The sequence below is a fragment of the Onychomys torridus genome, chromosome 6 (genome assembly GCF_903995425.1).
Source record: "Onychomys torridus chromosome 6, mOncTor1.1, whole genome shotgun sequence".
NCBI classification, from domain to species: domain Eukaryota; kingdom Metazoa; phylum Chordata; class Mammalia; order Rodentia; family Cricetidae; genus Onychomys; species Onychomys torridus.
In genome coordinates this window covers 56,573,602-56,597,102 of record NC_050448.1, presented here as the reverse complement: position 1 = coordinate 56,597,102, position 23,501 = coordinate 56,573,602, and the positions used below count along the sequence as shown (strand labels likewise).

Below are 23,501 nucleotides of genomic sequence, written 5' to 3'. Positions count from 1 at the left end.
ATGATTAATATTTAGATCAGTAGATAGAATAAAGCAGATTCCCCGCTGTAAGTGGCTGGCCCTCATTCAATCAGTTGAAGGGCGTAGACTTGGAAAGAACAGACCCTCTCCCCAACCTCCAGGAAGAGGAGTCCACATCCAGATGGCCTCCAGATCCAATGACAGCATCAGTCTTTTGCTAGCCCCAGCCTGCCAGCCAGCCCTATAAACCATGGATTTTCCAGCTCCTACCGTCCCACATTCCAGTTCCTTATGATTAACACTCTTCTGCCTCTCTCTCCAAGTGTCCACTTAGATCCCCTGACTCATACAGTATTGAAGAGATCAGTCCAGTGGTACTTATAATTAAAATGGACTTGGGTGGGAGCCAGATACTACTCCATTGCCAATTTATAGAAAGTCTCTTATCCCTCCTTCCCCACTCTTCTTGATGATCCCACTGTGTGGTTGTGCTGGCCTATAATTAGCTATGTAGACCAGGCTAGCATAGAACTTGGGACTATCCTCCTGTCTTTGACCTCCCAAGTGCTTAGATTAAAAGCATGAATCACCAGGCTTGTCTTAGAATTAGACTTTCGAATATCTTTAACATAATAAATAGCACAATTAACTCCATACTGTGGAATTCTCCTCTGCTCTGCTACCTGGCCCCTCCAAACCTCTCACACTAAGCTCTGAGGGTGCAGCCTACACCCCCTCATTCCTATATTAGCCTGAATATCTTCCCATACCTGGAGTATGTTGGTCTGATTCTGTCTCAAATCGTCCCCTTTCCTCTTTTCTGCCTTATCCAATCCTTTCGTGTGTTTAGTTGAGTACTGTAACACTCCAAACTCACCTCCATTGCATACTGAAGAGTTTTAATCAATTCTCATCTGTGCTGATTTCCAGACCTTTCTAAAATCCAGTCCCTCTTCTCTGTTTAAATACCATCCCAGCAAACCCTGAGAACTTTAGCATTCTGGACTCAAATGAGTTAGCTGTGTAGACGAATTTCTAAGCAGTCTTATTTAATAAAGAACACAGAGCCTTAGAGATCCAGGAAATAATGAGAGCCACCAACCGCCTTACCTCACCAGTTCTGTAGCTTCCAAAATGCAAGCTACTTCCTGTCTACTTGTGCCTTTATTATCTTGCTGTTCTGTCCTCTCATTGGCTCACCTCACTTCCTTGTCACTGTCTGTCTGTACAGACCTCCATGTCTTTATAGTTGGTACTGGGATTAAAGGCATGTGTCACCACGCTTGGCTCTGTTCCCTAGTAAAACCTTGAATACACAGACACCCTGCCTGCCAAGTGATCAGATTAAGGGTGTGTGTTTTCACTGCCTGACTTTGTGTTAATGGCTTGCTATTTCCTCTGATCTCCAGGCAAACTTTATTTATTAACATACACATAAAATATCACCACATAGCTGATCCACCCTCCGAGTCATCACCAGGTACTCTGTACATGTATACCCACCCTGTTACTGGGGATTAAACCTAGGTCATCAAGTGTGCTAGGCACCACTGAGCTATATCCCCAGCCTTATTTTTTTATTTTGAAACAGGGTTTTACTAAGTTTTCCAGACTGGTCTTGAACTCAGTATAATCCAGGCAGGCTCCTGCCTCAGGCTTCTGAGTAGCTGAGATTACCTAACCACCGCTGGTTCACTTTCTTAACTTTTAAGAACTAGGATCTCACTGAGTCGCCAAAACTGACTCCAGTTTCTTGGGCTCAAGTGACTCTCCCTTTCAGCCTCCTGAGTAGCTGAGACAACAGCACACACCACAGCGCCCAGCTGCTTTTCACTCCAATATACAGCCTTACGGAAGCACTTAGCTTCTCCTGAAGACAGTCCAGGGCTGTGGGCGTGGCCCTCCCCTGTCTCCTCCTTCCCCTTGGCCAATCTTCCCTTCTGTTCTGTCTCCAAATTCAATTCATGGTCAGATCCTCTGGCACCCTAGGACTCAAGGTCCCCAGACCATCAGCAACCGGCGTTGCCTGGGAACTGGACAGAAATGAGGACTGGCAAGCCCCCTGCAGACCTACTGACCCATAATCTGCATCTGAATTCAGTCACTACAGGGCTTGTGCGCACATTAACATCTGAGAATCCGTTCTCCAGCACAGAGGCAGCGAGGGAGTGCCAGAAAGAATGCATCAAGTAAAGGAAACCAGTTCTTTGAAAAAGGAATGCATGAACCACTGAGGTTACAAGGGTGTATAGGAATTTGGAGGGCCTGAGAGTCCTGGCAAGCTGAGAGTGAAGAAGTGAGTGGTGTTAATAGTGGTCTACGCCCCTAAGTTTTACAACATTTAGGTCACTACTACTTACTGAGAAGAAAAAAAATCAATATGTGCTGTGGATATCACTCTATATAAATAAAGTTCTGATTGGCCAGTGGCCAGGCAGGAAGTATAGGCGGGACAGCAGAGAAGAGAATTCTGGGAAGTAGAAGGCTGGAGAGAGACACCGCCAGCCGCCGCCATGAGAAGCAACATGTAAAGACACTGGTAAGCCACAAGCCATGTGGCAAAGTATAGATAAGCAAAAATGGGTTAATTTAAGATAGAAAAAGTAGATAACAAGAAGCCTGCCACGGCCATACAGTTTGTAAGCAATATAAGTCTCTGTGTGCTTTCTTGGTTGGGTCTGAGAGACTGTGGGACTGGAGGGTAAGAGAGATTTGTCCTGACTATGGGCCAGGCAGGAAAACTCTAACTACAAATATGGAAGAATACAAATGCAAGAGAAGACAGAACTTGAGAGGTGTTGTAATGTTGAAAAAGGAAGGAATTTAGTACGAAAAACAAATTTGCCCAATTGAATTCCAAAAATATTTGTTAGTGATTCTAGGTAAATGTGTACAAGAAGGCTTCATACTGTTAAATACCCTAAATTGCACTTTTTACAAATAATGTAATTAAGCCCTCAAGTTTATAAGTAGAGCAATACATCCAATAGCACAAACACCCCATTTCCAACTCCCTCCAGATGAGGTGTGTATAATACTGTGACAAGGACAGTTTCTTTTGACTTGTTAGTGGCTCTTGGTACAATTATGATTCTTACAGCTAAGAATAGGACATATGCCAGCATGGAGACACATATTGTAATTGTATCACTCTGGAGGTGAAGGCAGGGGGATTAGCAGTTCAAGGTCATCCTCAACTATATAGTGAGTTTGAGGCTAGCCTGGGAGACAGGCAGACTTTCAGCCTCTCTAACACAGCAATGGCTACCAGCATTCACCATTGCCCGGGTGGGAGGTGGCGTGTGGATGCTTTTCACATGTGGTATTCATTGTTGGCTTTTGAATATGTAAGAACAATTGCTTGGAGTTATGACCATGAAGAGGGGTTATGCAAAAGAAGGTGGAAATTTTTCTCAATTAGCTGCAACTCTGAGAGCCTCCAAAAACACAGATGAGGATAAGGAGTTTCTAATGTATTCTGAAATGTTAAGAGAAAGCCTGCTTGATACAAAGTTTATTTTGAATGATACAGTACTCTTAATTTTTTTAAAAAACCCATATCTGGTGGCACACCGAGTGTCAGGGTTTCCTGTGCGTACCACACAACCTGAGTCAACCTGCATGGAGACAAACCCACCTTGAGAAAAGGTCCTGAGTTTTCCTACAGCCTTCCAAGATAGGGGTGCCACAAAAGATGAAGACTGAGACCCAGATGGAAAGAAACTTCGCAGATAACTAACTGTGATGCCTGACCCTAGCATAAGTCTTGGCTCAGTCAAATTTGATTATGAACTGTAGACCTAAATCTTCAAACTGTAACCATGGTGATATGGGAGAACATCTTTGTTTTTAGGGAATCTACCCTGAAGCGTCTAGAAAAAAAATGGCATTGTTTCTGCAATTGCCTCCAGACTGTGCAGGGGGTGGGGTGTGTACACATACATACGTGCAGAGTGAGGAAGAGAATACACCAAACAAGTAAAATGAATTGATGGGTATGAGTGAAGAGTTTAGAAGGAGGTCTTTGCGCTGTTCTTGCAAGATTTCCTCTGTAAATTTTAAATCATTTAAAAGTAAAAAAAAAAAATCTTTTAAGCAAAAATTTTAATGCAAAACATAAAATCTTCGTTTAGAATTAGCGGGTGATAGGAGGCATTTGGTGTGTGATCATACTCAAAATGAGTCCAATCATATAACTAACCCAGCGCTCCTTTACACAGACACAGTCTTACCTCAGTCATTGCCTTCCCAGAAGTCAGCCCATGGGGAAGTTAGCACCTGAACTCCCATGTTCAACACAGTGTCCCTGGGGCCAGGACCTTCCCAGAGGACAAATTCAGCTCTCTCACAGAAAGCTTCAAAGGGTGATGGCTGATGAGCAGGCTTTCTGGACACAGGGTAAGTTCTGTGCTACTGCATTCCAAAGAAGCAAGCTGGAACTCCGTGTACAAAACAGGCGTCTGAATGTGTGTGAACTATTCTGTTTTCCTTTCTATCGTAGAAGCATTCTGTCAAACTCTGCATTAAACACTGGACACTGACAGAGTGCACTGTGCTGGGGGATTGTGCAGAGCCCAGAGAAGACTAGTTTGTACACAGACTCTGATGTCAGGACACCTGCTTCCTCGCCCTTTACTTGATTGTTCACGCTCCAGATTCTTCAGGAAAGCACCTGCTGGGTCCCCATCTTATTTATTCTTAAAAGCATGTAAGGAGAGTGGTATGTGGGGTGGGGGGGGGGGGGGTTGGCACATGCCTTTAATCCCAGCACTCGGGAGGCTGAGCCAGGTGGATCTCTGTGAGTTCGAGGCCAGCCTGGTCTACAGAGCGAGATCCAGGACGGGCACTAAAACTACACGGAGAAACCCTGTCTCGAAAAACAAAAACAAGCAGAAAGCATGTAGGGAAATTACACAACTTGCTGAGATTCTGAAGATAACTAAGGGGAAAGTCAGGAGAGTGAGCAGATAGAGTCTTAATGTACTGAGCATGCGCAGGGATTTCAGCAGCGTTACAGGTCTGCCTCCATCATGCAGGCTGTTTTCCCAGCTTGTGGAAATTAGGGGCCTGACCATCCTCTCTAGGTCAAGCCGTGTGGTGGATAAACATTAGTTATGGGACCACACACCCTCCTGTTTTCTTATACAACAAGACTCATACCCAGCTCCCCAACTCAGTGTACACTTACAGGGGAAATCTAATCTAGGTTACGGGCTGGTTTGATAGGCTCAAGGGTACTATGAAACTGTTAGAATCAAACGACATGCAGTCTGCTACAGCAGGACTTTTCTAGGGATGATTCAGAAAAGTGTCAGCTTACCTTGTCTTCCTTCCTTGGCAGCTTGGGCAGCTTGAGGGGCAGAACAGGCCTTGGTGATTTACTCTCTTGAACAAGAAGAGCCCTTTTGGAGGTTCTCTGTTCGGAGTCTTCGTAATCACTCATATTCCAGGCAAGAAAACCACGACTGTATCCTCTTTGCTTGTCCAGGACTGAAGGCCTCGGTTGCCTGCAATAGAACAGATTAGTCGGGTCATATGGAAAAAGATCTAGAAACAGCTTTCAGTAGGGGCCGTTAGTTTGTTCCTCACCGTGTGAGGCCATTTCTAGCCACAGGGCCAAGGAGATCTGAAAACCTGGCCTGTGTGCCTCCCGTTGAGAAGATTCTGGGTGTTTCCCCGCTCTGCGTCTCCAGACGTCCAGCTGCTGGACCTTCTAGGACCTTCCCACCCCACAGGCAGCTGATAGAAGTCATGAACACTGCCATCTCCCCACAGCCCTTGGAGCCCAGTCAGAGCCATGCACGGGAGATGCTGCAGGGCAGAAGGAAGCTGAGACCTAGTGAGACTGCGGGGCATGTGACTGCTGGTTTTGAGGTTTCATGGACATCTGGAAAGTGCAGCTCTACAAAGAGCAGCGTTAGATGTTTTAGGAAAAAAATCTCCCAACCATGGGCTTTGGGTCAGGTTTACAGTATCAGCTTTGAATTCCTCCAGTGGAGCCAGCTTCAATCCAACCAAGAGACGGTTGGTCATCTCCACAACAGACGTTCTTTAATGCCAAGGGCACTTCTTGTCTGGCAGGCTGGGAGTATAGCTTGTAGGGTCTACAGCTGGATGGATCATTGATGGCTCTTCTCCCCCAGCACCCTGCACTGTACCTTCCAGCACTTGAAACCTAGCCTGCAGGGAGGAATCACTGGCTCAGCTACAGCTTCATTTCTCAGCGTCCTGCAAACCAATGACATGGCACCTCCAGAAATAGGGTCTTCTCTAGTTCTGGTGGACAACCAAAGCATTGGCCTATGGCCTATGTAGTTTGCGGGACCTCTGGGACCTCCCTAATGAACAACACAGAAGGAGGTGTGCCACACCTTTCCATGGCCTTGGTCTCCAGAGTTTTGGTGGAGAAGTCAGTTTTTGAGTCTCTGTACATGATGTCTCCATCCTTTAGCTGCATTCCATACTCTATCTTTGAGTTTGCCATTCAGGTTTGACCTGGTGTGTGCAGCTATGATCTGTTTATCATTCTGAATTCTGTTGAGCTTCCCAAATATTTTCTGGTTTTGGCAGTGGCAATGTTGTTGCCCAGTGATGAGTCTGATTGTATTAAAAGTGCCATATGTGTCCCCTGAAGTTTCTGCTCAGGTAGTTCAGTGGTCAGCCAATGATGATGGCCAGAGAGTTTGAGAAATGTCTTGACTTATTGGGGCTTTTGGTCTTCTTACGTGTTGAGGTCTATGTCTATGTCCCGGCAGGCAGGTTACAATGATAGCCCCTGTTTACTCTTTTGCATAGTGCTTTAAGTGAAAGCCCAGGATGATGTCAGGCCTTGCTAACCTATGCACAGTCCTTCACAGGCATACAGCCTTCTAGGTTCCTAGAGATGTGTTGACACTTCTCACACATCTTCTATGTACATCCTGTTCTCTGGTTCTTCCCTTTAAGATTTTTAGTCAGCAGCTCCAACTTCTTACTCTACCAATAGTCATGATATTAGATAACTGCTGATTTACTTTTGACAAATGCCCATGAGACAGAGATGTTTATATGCAAAATCAGCTCTAATAACTGAAAATTCTTAGAAAGGAGCTTTTCCTGGGATTTCAAAACAGGTTAACTATGACATTTCTCTGTGTATGTGGCTTTCCCAAGGTCTTCAAACCTGTGTTCCACCTCCAGTGATTGGTAGGTACCTGTTTCTCATGGCTGTTGTCTTTTAAGGCAGTTGGTATTCAAGCCTGCCTGGAGGTATGAAGAAAAAGGGTGGGCAGCTCAGCCTCACACATCTTGAGGATCATAGGCACCACCATCCTTCTTAAGTGCACTGAGAATTGCTGGGATGGTTCATTTAATGTGTTTTTTAAAATGATAATTTTTATGGGTTGATTTGTTTGTTTGGGTCCGTGGTTGTTTTTTTTTTTTTTTTTTTTGCCAGTGTTCTTTTGTTTATTTGTTTTGCGCAAGCATTATTTTCGAAGGTTCTTCCTCCAGCATTTCTGAAGTGTCCCCGACGTTGTTGAGGAAATGGAGACTCATCTAGAGGCGATCGGCTGTCTCCTGTGTCCCTCCTCCACACATTGCACTTGGCCTTGCGTTCCCCTTAGCGCACTGTGGTGGCTCTTAGCATCGCCCCCTGTCTGCGGGACTGATTCCCCTGCACACTGTCTAGTCTGGTAGCCCAGCCGCACTGTGATGATGAGCCTCGCCCTCCTCAGGGAGTCCTTGTAGTTTGTGTTTCCAAAGCTCTTTTCTCCAGCAGTTCTAACTTCTCAGATGATTTCATTTACATATTTTTTCAAGTACATTTATTTCTTTGTGTACATGTGTGCCATGGTGCATGGACAGCTTGAAGATGTCTGTGCCCTTCTGCTGAGTGGGTCCCAGAGATCAATCTCAGGCCATCAGGCTTGGCAGCAAATAGTTTATCTGCTGAGCCATCTCTTCGGTCTCATTTACATTCTTTTGGATTTACTAGTTTTTTAAAAAATTCTTTCTGCCCTGTTAACACTCATTTTTTTTTCTTTCTAAGATTAAAAATTTTGTGTATATGAGTGATTTACCTGTACACGTAATGCAGGACCTGCAGAAGCCAGAAGAGAGCATCAGATTTTTTTGGAACTGGAGCTACAGATGGTTGGTTGTAAGCTATCCTGTGGGTTCTGAGAGCCACACTCAGGTCCTCTGCAGAAGCACCAAGCGCTCTTAACTGATGAGTCATATTTCTAGCCCAAGTTTGTGTGTATGTGTGCTCATGTGCATGTGGGCATGTGCATGTGTGTGTGTATGTTAGTGCCAGCATGCATGTGCCAAGTCATTGGTATTTCAGTCAAAAGATGACCTTGGTTGCTGTGGAAAATCCCTTTGTACACTGTGCAGATCTGTCACTGTGATTGGTTTAATAAACAAATTGAATGGCCAATAGCTAAACAGGATAACGTTAGGAGGTAAAGCCAAACTGAGAATGATGGAATGAAGAAGGGGGGTGAAAAAGGGCTGAGTCAGAGGGGTCACCAGCCAGATGGAGAATGAGTCAGACTTACAGAATAGGATAGAAGTAAAGGCCATGAGCCTTGGGGCAGTACATGAATTAATAGAAATGGGTTAAGTTGTAAGAGCTAGTTAGTACCAAGCCTGAATTATTGGCCAAGCATTTATAATTAATATGAACCTCTGAGTGATTATTTGAGAGCGGCTGCAGGACAGGGAAACTACCATTTACAAATGGTGGCCCAACGTAGGGCAGGAATTTCCACATAAGACCTAAAAAGGTTTAAAAGAGGATTCTAAATACACAAAAATGGAGTCAAGTGCAGCTTCTTTATAACCATCTTTTCTCTGATTGGCTCTGTGTGCTGGCAGTGAACAGAGGCATGGCTCCTTTAAGAGATGGCTTCCAGACTCAGTGCTAATGGCAAAAATGGGTGGCTCTTCCAAGAGGCTCGGCTGCCAAACTCCTCAACAGTGGGGAGACATGCTATTCAGTGGCAGCAGGGACCCAACAACTTCCCAGGGTTGGGGCAGTAATCGTGACTCGTGACTCTTGGTACCTTTTCCATGAAGCTAGGCTCTCAGAAAGCCAAGTGGGGCAGAGCCAGCTGCCAAAGCCACTGCTTTTTGGTCCTGGCCACACCACTTAGCAGTTTAATATCTCATGGGATCAAAAACAATACAAATACACAATAAAGACAGATTCAGATGGAAAAACATCTCTAAACAGGTTACGTTGTTTTTTTGTTTTTGTTTTTTTTTTTTTTTTTTTTAATGACATAGGCTTGGGAGAGAGAAGAGAAAGAATATATACAGTCTTAGATTAAAAATATAGTTTTAAAACAATAAAGTCCTTAAAAAGAAACAGAGTAATAAAAATATGTATGAAAAGCCATGTAAAGATGGGAAGTAAACAGAGTCTGGGTCCTATGTGTTGTGTTGTATTTAGGCTTTTTGACTGTTAATGAACAAATGATAAAAGACACTGGATAATGAAAACTGATAGATTAAACCAACCTATAGATTTTTAAAATGTCTTGACTTCAAAATATATGTTCCTCTGGGAGAGAGGTTATGCTTTTGTTTCCACAGAAGATGAGAGGCTATGGATTCATTTCAGGTTAAGAAAAATCAGGTTTCATCGAGGAAGAACTGCCCCCCCCTCAATCTCCAATGGGAGCAGATGGCCCAGATGATCTAACATCTCAGAGCACTGCTGTTGCAGTTTCCTCTGAGTTCTGCATCCAGAACAGCTTAAAAGGGTAGATTATGGAATCTACTTGAACCCAAAAAATAGTTAGTAATCTCAGGATACTTTACATTGGTATGGATTTTGATTTATTGATGCAAGTTTAAAACTATTTCTGTTATACCATATTATGTTTCTACTCTTGTTTGGGGTATTATGTTTATGTAACTCATTTAAAAATGTAACATATAATTAAAAATACAAATTAATAGTCATCTTAATAGTCAAACTTATAGTCATGTTAGGTATGTTTTCAAGGTCATACACAGATATATTTAGATTGATAGATGGTCTTCAGATACTTCAAAGACCTACAGAATGTGGCATATAATATGTTTAATAACCTAAGGCTTTTCATGACAGTGAGACTCATCTGTACCTGGCAGCACCAATCTACTTCAGAGAAGATGATGGCATTGAAGCAACTGTGCATGGAGTTTATTCTCTTTATGGTGAAAGCAATCCATGTGGACAAAGATACTGCCCTTGCCTCAATTGCTGACGAATACTGTCCAAACTGGACCAGCAGGATGCAAAAGAAGGTGGCTGCCAAACTTTGCCAAGACAAGGTGAGACAGTCCTTCATTCAGAATTCCCTGCTTCACAGGAAAGTCTATCAGATATGCTAGGCCTATAGGCTAGAGGTGGATGCCCAAATGTTACAGAACTTTGGGTAACTGTCCAGGCAGTGAAATGTCCCTGTTGTTAGGTAACATTTCACCCTTCTGGGGACTTTGATGGAGCTGAAGACTAGATAGTCATAGTTAAAGTTTTCCTTAGTTATGATAAAAAGCAAATTAGGTATAAAGCTTTAGAGTCATCAAGATAAGATAGATAATATTTTCTGTAATTTTGCCAAATACAAATAGACTGGATATTGTAATTGTAATTCTTACTTGATAACTGTTTTTATTATGTATAATTTTACCATGTTAAAGTTAAAAACTTCCTTTTTAATTAGACAAGAAGGGGGAAATGCTGTAGCATAATCCCTTGTACACTGTGAAGATTTGTCAATGTGATTGGTTTAATAGACAAGCTTACTGGCCAATAGCTGAACAGGACAAAGATAGGCAGGAAAGCCAGACTAGAAGAATGCTGGGAAGAAGAAGGGAGGAGTCAGAGAATCACCGGCAATCACAGGAAGCAAGATGAGCATGCTGTACTGAGAAAAGGTACCAAGCCACGTGGCTAGACATGTATAAGAATTATGGGTCATTTGAGTGTAAGAGTCAGCTAGTAACAAGTATGAGCTCTTGGGTGAGCATTTATAAATAATATTAAGCCTCTGTGTTGGTTATTTGGGAACTGGTGGGCAGGAGAGAAAAGTCTGACTACACTTGGGTATTGATTCATACCTTGTACCTTAACAGTTTCTTTTTTTTTTCCCCCACTTTCTCACTTTTATTTATAACAAATATTCCCTGATGCTGTGGGCTGCAGGAATATATCATAAGAACTCAGCTGGTTATGGCAAAGTCACTACCTGGAGGAATCAGGGAATTCCTCTAGAGAAAGCCAAATCCCAAGGAGTTTTTGGTGTTACTTGGCTTGTATCAGCTGTATTCTGTTATGAAAATCATGTGTGCCTTCAGAGTTTTCCCAATTGACTTTTCCCCTAGGAGGGCTAACAGTGCGGACTGATCACTCTCTGGACATACACTTTGCAGGAATTTGGAGCACAGCCTCAGGAAAGGCTTTCTCTGGAATTAGATATCTCCCTTAGCCACTTTCAAGGACTACAGGAAGCACACCACCCAGGTGGGCACCCAACTTCCAAGGACTAACAATGAACAGCCCACGTGCAAGTCTCTTGACTTAACATAAATTCCACAAGGAGACACCACCCAGGTGGGCACCCAACTTTCAAGGACTAACAGTGATAGCAGCCCACATACAAGTCTCCTGACTTAAGGTAAATTCCACAAGGGGACACCGCCTAGGTCAGGTGGACATTAAGTAATAGCTTTACACAATTTAGCTCAGACCCTCCCTTCTTATACCGGGACTTCCAGGGCATGGGATGGAGAAGAGAAAAGAGAAAAGAGAATGGAAGAACTAGATGAGTAAGAAGACCCCAATCTCTTCTGGTCAAAAGTTCTTTGAGACAGTTCCATCAGCCTTAGCCAATTGGAGAATAGAGTCATCTGGTTTGCCCATCCTTCTAATGGCCCCACTGATAGTATAGATTTTAAACTGGCCATGAAACCGGCCTATGACCCTGTCAGCCTCGGCCACATTCATCTGGATGGATGCGTGGTCCTTGGCACCAATGATGCAGTTGCTCTTGGAGCATTTCCGTGGCATGGACACACGCTGGCGTCGTTCTGCATGTCGAGGCCGTGCCTGCTCACTGGGCCAGCAGGAACGCAGAAAAAAAGCCCTTAACAGTTTCTTACTGTGTGCTTCTACTGGTGCCAGGCTGGGTGGCCTGAGCTCCAGGAATTCTCCTGTCTCTACCTCCTACCTCACAGTAGGAGCAAATGAGACTACAGAAGCACACTACACCTACTTTAACGTGAGTTCTAGAGACTGAACTCAAGGTTCTCATATTTGCTTGGCAGGCACTTTATCCACTGGGCAATCTTGCCAACTCAGGTCTCATACACTTATCACCTACCCCCTAACCAGGAAATAGTATGTGTGACTATAATATTAAAATCAACATGTGAATATGAAAAATGTGTACTTTACAATCTATAATGCAGACACAGATGCCAGCTTCTTGGTGCTAGCCTATTTCAAAGATGACAATCACAATACTTTCCAGCGTTTATTGAGATGTATGAGTATCCAGACACTACGATAGTTTATACCTGTCATCACTAATATCACAGTAATCCCATATTATAGGTATTGCTCTCACTTTCCAGAGATTCTAGGGCAAACTGCAAATACAGAAAAGCTGGAACTTAGAGCTGTCACTCCAAACCTTGCAATCATCCATAAAGCAGATATAGTAGTATGTGGTACTTATTGTTGATAAGCACTAAAGAATTAATACTTAAACAGTCTCTAGCCTGCGGTAAAGATTCTTTGGCACTAGCCCAAGAACTCACACATTATGATGGAGCGCTGCGTCCCAACTCCATCCTTCTATCATTTTCTATCCCCATCCACCCCTAAAGTTTCCTCTTCCCTGTGATGACTGTTCTGATGAGTGACACAACCCCATGGCCCGGATCACCAGAATTACATTCTTCTCTCACTTCCCCTCCGTCCCTCCATGTTTAGCTGCTACCATGTGTCGGTGAGTCCTCTGAAGCCCCCAGTGCTCCAGATCAGGCTCCCACCCTGGTCCTGCTGCAGCATCTTCTGGATTTGGTGTCGCTGTCTTACTTCCTATCGTGTGTGCATGTGTGTTCAAGCATGTGTGTCATTGTGCACATGTGGAGGTAGGGCAGGGGAAGACTTTTTGGAGTTGGCTCTCTCTACCGTGTAGGTTCAGTGGATCCAGCTCAGTTTGCCAGGCTTGGAGGCAAGCACCTAAATCCTGCTGCTGGGCCCCTCCCTAGCCCTCACTTCCTCACTTTCAAATTAAAAACAAAAGGAGTTGATTGTCTACTAGAACTAAGCACAAAGCTTTCATTGTGGAACAATCTAGCCAGTCCCTCCGGAGCAGGTCGCAAGGCTTCCACAGCTCCAGCCTTTCCCTATGTGATTCCTGTGGCTACAATTCCCTTCTCTCCACTTGTACGCTCTCTTGCTGGACTCCCATGGGGCTGTGTAAATGTAGCACAGCACTGCTTCTCCTAGAGAGCATCTCTCTGCCTCTGCCCACAGTTATCTACTCTTCCTTCCTCCACAGAACACCGTGACCACCTGCATGCCCATGATACCCGGTTCTGTCATGAGGGTGCTCCTCCTGCCTCATGACATTGTAAGTAAAGGTGTGTGAGTAAATTACCATGTCTCCATGTCTGTGGGTGTCTCTCTGTGTGTATATCTCTCTCCCCAGCTCCCTCTCTCTCTCCCCTCCTCCTCCTCCTCCTTCTCCTCTTCCTCCTCCTTCTTTCTCTTCTCTCTCTCTCTCTCTCTCTCTCTCTCTTGCTTGTGTTCGGGGGTGGGAAGGTCTGTGGATTGAACCAAGAGATTCCTTCCTGTTATGCGAGTCCTCTACCACTAAGCCACAGCCCCAGTCCACTTCTCACGGTTCTGTGTCTTCAGTGTCCCCATAGTCTTCTGTATCTTCAGTGGTTTCTGACGTAGAACTCTTTTACAGTCTATTTTTTATGTCAATAAAAATACAAAAAAAAAAAGAAAGGAAAAAGTATTTTTTTTCTATCTCCAGTGAGAGCCTGTGATACTGCACACAATGAAGGTTTTGGAGAAAACAGTGGAACTGATTTTAAATTGACTGTTTCTTACACTATTTAAATTATTTTTATTATGCAACAATATTTAAATTTTTCCTCTACAACTGCCGGTTCAGAGATGACCATTTTTTTTCCCCTAGCAGCTTGAACGTCAAGAAATGGGCTGAGGAGAGAAAATGGGCTTCAGTCCCCAGGAAAGACTGGCTGGCCCTTGCTTATGGAAGTGTCTAACACTGATAGGACAAGCATGGTTTTCATGTGGACACTTCTGTCAAAGAGAAAACTCCCGGTGTTGAAGAGGGGCCTTGAGGATGGGCTGTGCTTGCTCTAGACGTCTAGCCTTCTGTGATGAGCTGGGACCACTGTGGACCCTGTGGCTCTTTCAGTCATGACCAGTGACCTCTTGGTGTGTTAGAGAAATCGCTGTCATAAATGGATGTTTTTGTAAGCTGACTAAAATAGCTAGTTAGTCTGGAGCACCGAGTGCCCAGCACCCGTGGTGCATGAAGCCACCTTGTCTTGTCTGTCTGCTGCACTGACCCACATCTTGTGAGTTCTGTCTGGCGGACTAAAAATATTTCTAATAAGTCCTTAAACGGCTGTCTTTTGGATTCTGAGGTTAAGTTGAAAAAGTCACTGTTTTCAATTCCAGTGAGTCAGCCTTCCACCTAATCATAGCACAGCAAGTTACTCACTTGAGTTTCAAATAGAGACACTCCCCTTTGGGCCTTTGCACTTTCCACAGGCACCGTGGAGTGATGTACTTGTGTGTCCATAAAAATCTAGCTGTTGCTGAGGACCCCAAGGACCTGGTTTCTTGAGTGGGTTGCTCCTTCAGTGGTTGCTTCCTTAAGGAGTCATCAATGCTTGTACTTTCTACTGCTGGAAGTAATAATTTTCCCTCTGTTCTCTGCTTGGAACACTTAGAAGAAGACCTTTATTTCCAAGGATCTTTTGCGTCTATGGTGCAGCCCACACTTAACCATCAGAGCCCCTCAGGGAGAGCTTTAAGATGAGTTTCTTCATCTCTTCTTTTTCCAGCTTAGCCTTCTTCATAGGTGATGAACAGCAACAACAGATGGGGTAAGATTTCAAAGACACTGGCTGCTTGAGAAGATCCTCCCTACCCTTAGTGTGGATGCTATTCATCACACCACCAGAGACCAGGCTGGAGTTGAATACAGCCAGGCACCATCACTCAGCCCTTCACAGGAGCAGGAGCTCTGAAGGGTAGAATGGGATTTCAGGATGTTCTAGATTAGTGTCACACATATTGTAAGAGGGTTGAGTCCGACTTCTTTATTTTAGTTGACTTTCCATCTTGACTCACCACCCTGAAATCATTTATGATTATGCTATACCCTGTTCCCTAAACATTTCATCTTTTCTCCCTGGGATAACACTTATTTGATCCTTGATCAACAGCATATTGCTATGGAACAATCCTTTTCTACACTATGAATATGTATGACTCTCACTGATTAATAAAAAGCTGACAGCCCGGTAGCTGGGCAGGAAGTTAGGTGAGAAAGCCAAACTGAGAATGCTGGGAAGGGGAAGGGTGGAGTCAGGAGTCACCAGCCAGATGTATGGAAGCAAGGGGAGAATGTCACACTGAGAGAGGTTCTAAGCCACATGACTAAACATAGATAAGAATCATGGGTTAATTTAAGTGTAAGAGCTAGTTTGTAATAAGCCCGAGCTACTGGCCAAGCATTTGGGAAGCGGATGCTGGGTATTTGGGAGCAGGTGGTTGGACAGGAAAACTCCACCTACAATGTGTCTGTGTATATATGTACATGTGGGTAATGTTGCCCTTGGAAGCCAGAAGAGGGCACTGGAGCTAGAGTTATAGGCAGTTGTGGGTTTCTTAATGTGGTGGTTAGAGCTGAACTCTGGTCCTCTGCAAGAATAGCAAGTGCCCTTAACCACTGAACCATCTCTCCAGCCTCAAGATGCTCTTCCTTCTTCTATGTGTATGTGTTTTACCTAAATGTATGTGCATGTGCCACATGCATGCCATGTGCACAAAGAGCCAGAAGAGGGTGTCAGATTCCCCAGGACTGGAGGTAAAGATGGTTGAGAGCATCCATATGGATGTTGGAAACTGGACCCAGGTCCTCTGTAGCTGCAGCCAATGCTTTTAACTGCTGAGCAGTATCTCCAGCTCTGCTAGCCCACCATGCCAAGAAGCTGTGCTTAATGGGCAAAATCCTGAGTGGCTTACAGAGTTCTCTCGAAGGCATGTGCCATACTTGTTTTATGACTGGGCTTCACGATGCTGGGAAAACCAAGGATCTATCTTTGAGTTTAACACCCTATTGAATATAAGGCCAAAAAGGTAATACTGACTCGAAAATGAAGACAAGACGAGATGACTGATGGCCCCAAGGGTTCAGAAGCTGCTCACTTGTGCATGTGTACCTGGTGCAAAGGGCGACATGCATCTGTACTGTGACCCTTGCGTGTGATGGCCTGGCTCCTCGGTAAGCTGTTCCCTTGTTTTGTTGTTTTTCTCGGTGTCAGCGATGTTTGTTGCTTCTGTCCTTAAATAATAGATGCCTTAGCCAGATTTTACAGTGTGAGCATACATCCAGCATGTGCTCAGGGACCTACTAGATGTCTGTGTCATGTGGACAAAGACACACGAAGGGATATGAATAAGAATTTTTTTTTTTCTACTGCTGTACCTAGAAGCAAGTGAAATAGGCACTAAGGAACTGTGGGAATGCTAAACTTCCAAGTACAACCATTCAAGATGAAGCATGGAAGATCTGTGTTTGCTATTTTGCATGTTCATGTTCCTGTGTGTGCACGTGTTGTGTGGAGACCAGAGATCAGTGTGAGTCTTTTCCTTGGTTGTTCTACACTTTAATTTTTCAGACAGGGTCTAAAACTCTGACTGAACTTAGAAACCAGTGGGCTAGTGAGCCCCAAGGATTACCAAGTCTGACCCTCCTATTCCGATCACCTCTTTCCCCTCCCCTTCCCCCCCCTCCCCTGTACTATGGCTACAAGTGTGCACTGCCACATCCAGCTTGTATGTGGGTGCCGGGGATCTGCACTCAGTTTAGCTCTCCTGTTTATTCAGCAAGCATATTATTTACTGCGCCATCTTCTCAGCCTGGACGATCTTTTTTTTTTGTTTTGTTTTTTTGAGACAGGGTTTCTCTGTGTTGCTTTGCACCTTTTCTGGAGCTCACTTGGTAGCCCAGGCTGGCCTTGAACTCAGAGATCTGCCTAGCTCTGCCTCCTGAGTGCTGGGATTAAAGGCATGTGCCACCATCGCCCCGCACTGGATGATCATTTTTAACACTTACTTGGCTCTCTTGCTCTTACTTAGAAGTTTTCTCTGTCCCACATAAAGAAAATGTCCACAGTTTCCATATTGTTAATAGTTCAAAACCAATTTATGAAATGACTCACATATGGCAGAAATTATCTTGAAAAGGCAAGTAGGGTGGAGATTATTTAAATGTAAACAAAATTGTGTAATCCCAAGTAGCACGAAATCTATCCTGTTGAAAAGATAAAAATCAAATTGTTACCCCAACGAATGCATTTTGGGAAAGTACAAGAGGGTTCCCGAGTTGCCGGTCTGACCACTGTAGACATAGAATGACTTTAGAGGGCTGCTCTTGACAGACAAAGGGGCGGTGCTTGTACAGATTTCATTTTCCCCGTTGGAACAAAGCACCCACTCTCCTGGGCTCAGCTTGTTTGAAGAGACTGTTCAGTCCTGAGCGTGTAAGTGTCAAGTCTAGTGCTGTGATCGTTTGAGTTTGATTTATTGCTTTTATTTCCCAGGAAACACGACCACTTTATTTCAAAGGCTTGTTAAACATTCTATTGCTAGACTGAAGTAAAGAATTGAAACAAGAATAGTCTCTGTGCCCTGAGTGAACACGTCTTCATTAATTTACCAGGTTGGCTTCCTTCCCTGAGCTCCAGAATGTGACTAATGATGTCACCAGCACATTGCTGGTTGCCCTTCTGGACTCCAGCTGGGCTTCCCCTACGCAGGCTATGCAATCCACTCCAACCAGTCCTCTCACAGAACAACAACATACTGCAAAAATTGCCATTGCCAAGAACTTGCTTGCAATGTAGAAATGCACCGAGGTGTTGATTGCTTTCTGTTCAGTATTTTAAAGTGACTTGTATGAAGTGACCATTGTACCGAGCATTCTCATGCATGTGGCCTCAGAACAGGTGTCCAAACGCCTAATAAAAATCAACATAATAGACTGTCTGGGGTCTCCTGTTGGGAATTGCAATGTCACTACTGACATTGGCACTAAGACATCCAGGAGCTTCTGCCAGCTTCAGCAGCCCTGGCTTCCCCTATTGATGTTGGTGCTTCCTGGACATCTCTTGCTTCTTTGTGAGCAGCAAAGGAAGAGAGAAGAGGCAATTTTGCTGTAGCTGCTTGGTGTCAGTTTGGAGCCAGTTCCTCTCTCCAGATAGGAAATCTGCACCTTCATGGACTGCGGCGAAGATGGTGCAATTTGGTTTAGTTGTTTGTAAAACGGAAGTGCACACAATGAACGAAATGATAGTCCCCCAGTACTCATCATTCAACTCAGCAAGCATCAACTGACAGCCAGTCTGGTTTCGCCTCTCTCTTCATTCTTAATCCCCTCTGGGACACCCTATCTCACTGACATGTATTTTATACATAACCCCACTGCTCATATTTCCCCATAACCATAATTTCACCAAATAGTCACCATCCAAAAGTCAAGTTCTCTCATAACTTTTAAACTGTCAGGACAATCCAAATGCATTTCACACCTCTTTGACTGATAAATCTTGGAAGCTTTTTATTAATTTTTAATTAAAGAAACAGGATTGTGGGCTGGAGAGATGGCTCAGTGATTAAGAGCAGTGGCTACTCTTCCAGAGGACCTGGGTTCAATACCCAGCACCCACATAGCATCTTCACAACTGTCTGTAACTCCAGTTCCAGATGCTCCGACACCATCACATAGACATACACACAGGCAAAACACCAATGCACATGAAATAAATGAATCTTAAAAAATAAACCACTGGGTTGTTTGTCCTATAAAACTTCCGTAACACATCTTCCGATGTCGTCTTATTTCTGTGCGTTGTCAGTGGGAGTTGGAGCCTTATCTGAGTCATACTGAATTCTGTGGCGAGGTTGCTCTGTGGTTCTGCTAGGGCTGCCATAAGAAAGCGCTCCAGGCTGGCGACCCAAACACCAGCAAGGTGGATGTGTCTGTCCATGTGCCTCATGTGGTTATTCTGGACCTGTGTCCCAACAACCTCTTCTACAGAGGGCACTCCACCTTCCTTTCTATTTTCATTTATTTTTTTGTTATTTTTGTCTTGTGAAGCTAGGAGCTGAGCCCATTGCTTCATGCATACTAAGCAAGGTCTTTACCACTGAGCAACACTTCAACCCTAAGTTCTTCTTAAAATCCCATCGTTAGAGGTTGGGTAGATGGCTCCATGGGTACAGTGCTTGTTGTTCAAGCATGAGGACCTGAATTTAGATGCCCAGTATGCACATACAAGCTGGACATGGTGGTACATGTCTGCAACCCCAGTGCTAGGAGGGGAGGTAGAGATGGAGATCCCAGGCAACCCAGCCAAAATGGTGAGTTCAGTTTTCATGAAAGGCCGCTTGTCATCAGCCTCTGTCTATCCCCTAAGGGGTCAGGGGAGGGAGAGAACACAAAGGGAGGGTACCTTTTTTAAATCCCATGATATGGTAGAGTTAGGATTCTCAATGACATTAAAATAATGTCTACCTCCATATGCCATCACATTCTGAGGTGATTTCTTTTCTTTCTTTCTTTCTTTTTTTTTTTTTTTTAAAGATTTATTTATTTATTTATTTATGTATACAGAAGAGGGCGCCAGATCTTGTCACAGATGGTTATGAGCCACCATGTGGTTGCTGGGAATTGAACTCAGGACCTCTGGAAGAGCAGTCTGTGCTCTTAATCTCTGAGCCATCTCTCCATCCCAGGGGGTAATTTCTTTACTGCTTGAGTCTGGAAGGGAGAGTTGGGAGAGTTCAGTGATAGAGCACTTGCATGTGGGTTCCATCCTCAGAGCCATTAAAAGAAATCTAGAGAGGGACTAGCTTCTCCCTTCACAAGGCACATACCGTAATAAGGCACACACAGTCTACTCACCCCACTTGCATGCTTCTGGCAGTCTCTGAATACCAGTCTTACATGCAGTAACTTTTTAGGCTTTGCAAGGTGGTGGTGCCTTCATTTCTTTGTTCCTTTGTTATTCATTAGCTGGATAATTTAGGTTCCCTTTTTAAAAGTCCCCTCATATTTCTAAGTGGTTAGATGGTGGTGTGCTTTTGTTGCAAAAGTGGAATTCATATTTAACTATTGCCTCTTATTTACTATTTTCAAAGTTGGTTCATTGGGGTGTTCCAAAGGAGCCTCTATACTGATTCATTTATTTGTTATAGTGTTGGGGATACAACCCAAGCCCTTCCGGTTGCTAGGTGAGTGCTCTGTCTCAGGCTCATAAAAATCTCTTCAAGTATGGTTCCTCCCATTCCTTGGGACTTCAGAGATTTTGTGGCTGTGATGGTTTGAGGGGAGTGATGTGTAGATGTGGGTGTACATTTTCAGAGGTCAGGGCAACTTTGTGAAATCTGGTCTCTCCTTCCATCTTTTGGTGGGTTTGGAGATCAAACTCGGGTCGTGAATCTTCCTCCGCAGTCACTTTTACCTGTTGAGCCACTGCTCTAGCTCTACGGTGGCCTTCGACAATGTTCTTGCTGTTGGGGTCTTGCTGCATGGCCTGTTGAGATGCTTCAGGCCCATCTTTCTCATTTTCTTCTCCAGAGCTATAGCTAGCCATTTCTCCAAAATGCCCTAATTGTTTTTGGTGAGAAGGTATTTAAAGAATCTAAGTGCTACGAGTTACAGAAATATGAAGTAGGAATTCAGCTGACTATGGCAAAGCTACTACCTGGAAGAGTCAAGGAGTTTTCCAGAGGAAGCCAAGGCTCAAGGAGTCTTGGTGTTATTTGGCTTCTGAATATATTAGCTGTTTTGTGCTATGAATTTCATGTGTGCTATTAGAGCTTCCCCAACTGATTCTTTTTCCTAAGAACTAGCAGTATGGATTGATCATTCTTTGGGCATAGTTTTCCCCTATACAATTAAGGTATTTGGATAACAGTCACACAGGCAAGGCTTCCTTCTTCTAGGCTTTTTGTTTTTTCTATTTTAGCATTAGAATCAGATATCTCCTTTAGCTAGCATCCAAGGCCAGGGCCAGCTCAGGACAAAAGCATTTTATCTAAGATACCTTTCAAACATCCACGGACAAATGGCAGACAGAATAAGTACTCTAGACCACCTGCTAATCTCCTGAGTTAAGGTAAATGTCTATACAGAGACACCATGTATGCCAGGCAGATGCTAGGTATATAGCTTTGTTTCTTGTGCAAATTAAGCTTTAGCCCTCCTTAGAACAAAAGAGCTTCTTACAAACCAGATACATCAAGCTGTGACACAGGCTGCCTAGCTACCCCCACCCTGCCAGAAAACGGCACAGCCAAGTTATACTGAGACAGTTAAAACCCTAAAGAAATATAGGCAGTTTTATTTTTACTCATGATATATACTAACATTGTAGACTCCTAACATTTTACCTGATCACTTCTAGGAATGTAGTTTGAGCACATAAATTCCCTTTTTCTGATATAGTAACCAATTTTAGCTCTTAGTTGGCCCCACCTCCTTTAATACTCTGCTTTTGGGTTGTAAAAGGAAGCCTGATAGTCATTGCCTGAGGTAAACTCTTCTCTGCCTTGATGACCCTGTAAGAATTCAAGCCTTGTGACTTTGCTTTGGCTGGAGAATTGCTGCTTTGTATAGGCCTGTAACCGAAAACCTCAGAGACTAGAGAGGACTAGAAGAGAGAGCTGGAATGCGGAGAGAGAAGGGATGAGGAGAGAAGGGATGCGGAGAGAGAAGGGATGAGGAGAGAAGGGATGAGGAGAGAGAAGGGATGAGGAGAGAAGGGATGAGGAGAGAAGGGATGAGGAGAGAAGGGATGAGGAGAGAAGGGATGAAGAGAAAGAAGGGATAAGGAGAGAGAAGGGATGAGGAGAGAAGGGATGCGGAGAGAGAAGGGATGAGGAGAGAAGGGATGAGGAGAGAGAAGGGATGGGGAGAGAAGGGATGAGGAGAGAGAAGGGATGAGGAGAGAAGGGATGAGGAGAGAAGGGATGAGGAGAGAGCTGGGATGCGGAATGAAGATTGAAGGAACTTAGAACATTGAGAAGACAGGAGAGGATGGGACGGAGAGGAGCTCAGTATGAGAACAGGTCTGAAGCTGTGTAGATAGATTCTGACTCAGAAGAATAAAGCGTCTGGACTCAAGAGCTCCTTTACTTAGATTCCTTTGCGTATCCCTCAGATTAATTCTTGCTGCTAGTAGCATCTCTTCTGGAACCCTGGGGAAAAGACTATTAGAGGCTGGACCCAGGTGTGTGTGTGTTGGGGGGGGGTATTGCTTGTTAGCTCAGCACTCAGGAGACTGAGGCAAGAGCATTCCAAGCTTGAGGCCAACTGGGGGTACATAGTGACTTTAAGGCTAGCCTGAGCTACATCGTGTATCCAGTTCCCCAAACAAACAAACTGAAAATATTTGAGTACTAAGGGAGCTCACGGCTACTGAATTGGCCCCTACATCTAAGTCTTTACAGTGAAGAGAGTATAGAGGAATATAGATATGCACAATCCATGCAGTAGTGTGTGCATGTGAGTAGCATGTGCATGCATACAGTCACACACACATACGATGAACAATGTTTTAATAAAATTCAGGGATTTTCATCTTTTCCCATCTGTAATAACCCCCCTCCCACAAGAATCCTGGTACTCATTCAAAACAGGAATGACTGAATGAGTATCTCACATGGTTGTTCATTTGCCCTAACCCATGATACATCCACAACAGGATCAGAGTAAAAATACCATGATTTCCACCAAGCTTTGTGATGCTCCTTTTGTTCTAATAGTATAACCCACTAGAGATTATAAGACCATCTGTACATCCAGTCCAGATGTCCCAAGGCCCTTTCAGTGTCTTAAATCTCTTGGGTGGTGGTGGTGGTGGTGGTGGTGGTGGTGGTGGTGGTGGAGGAGAGCACTTACCTAGAACACACAAAGCCTTGGGTTGATCCCCAGCCCTGAAAATGCAATCCCTTGGAACAATCCTTGTCCTTGGGCTAAACCGTAAACAGGAGATACACTCAGGTTTAATTTTTTTTATATTTAAAATGACTTTATTTTGGAGTAAGGAATGATATAACCATGGCCCTGAGCCATGAGGACTTCCTGTTTTTGTTCTAGATGTTGTCATGACCATATGTGTTGAGGTGGATCTGAGGGGGCGGCACCACCTCGGCAGTGTCTTACTGAACAGCTGCAAAGAGCAGCTTAGCTCCTGGGAGAAATGTCTTCGAGGCCTCA

At 44.1% G+C, this 23,501-nt stretch overlaps 1 protein-coding gene across 1 annotated transcript in view; it reads right to left on the bottom strand.

Moving 5' to 3' along the window:
* Positions 1-5,272: 5,272 nt before the first annotated feature.
* Positions 5,273-23,501, bottom strand: part of C6H4orf45 (chromosome 6 C4orf45 homolog) — a 49,887-nt gene continuing 31,658 nt past the window's right edge. The window contains exon 4 of the mRNA XM_036191325.1: positions 5,273-5,468. Coding sequence (XP_036047218.1) covers positions 5,273-5,468 — 196 coding nt within the window. The remainder of the gene's footprint in view (positions 5,469-23,501) is intronic.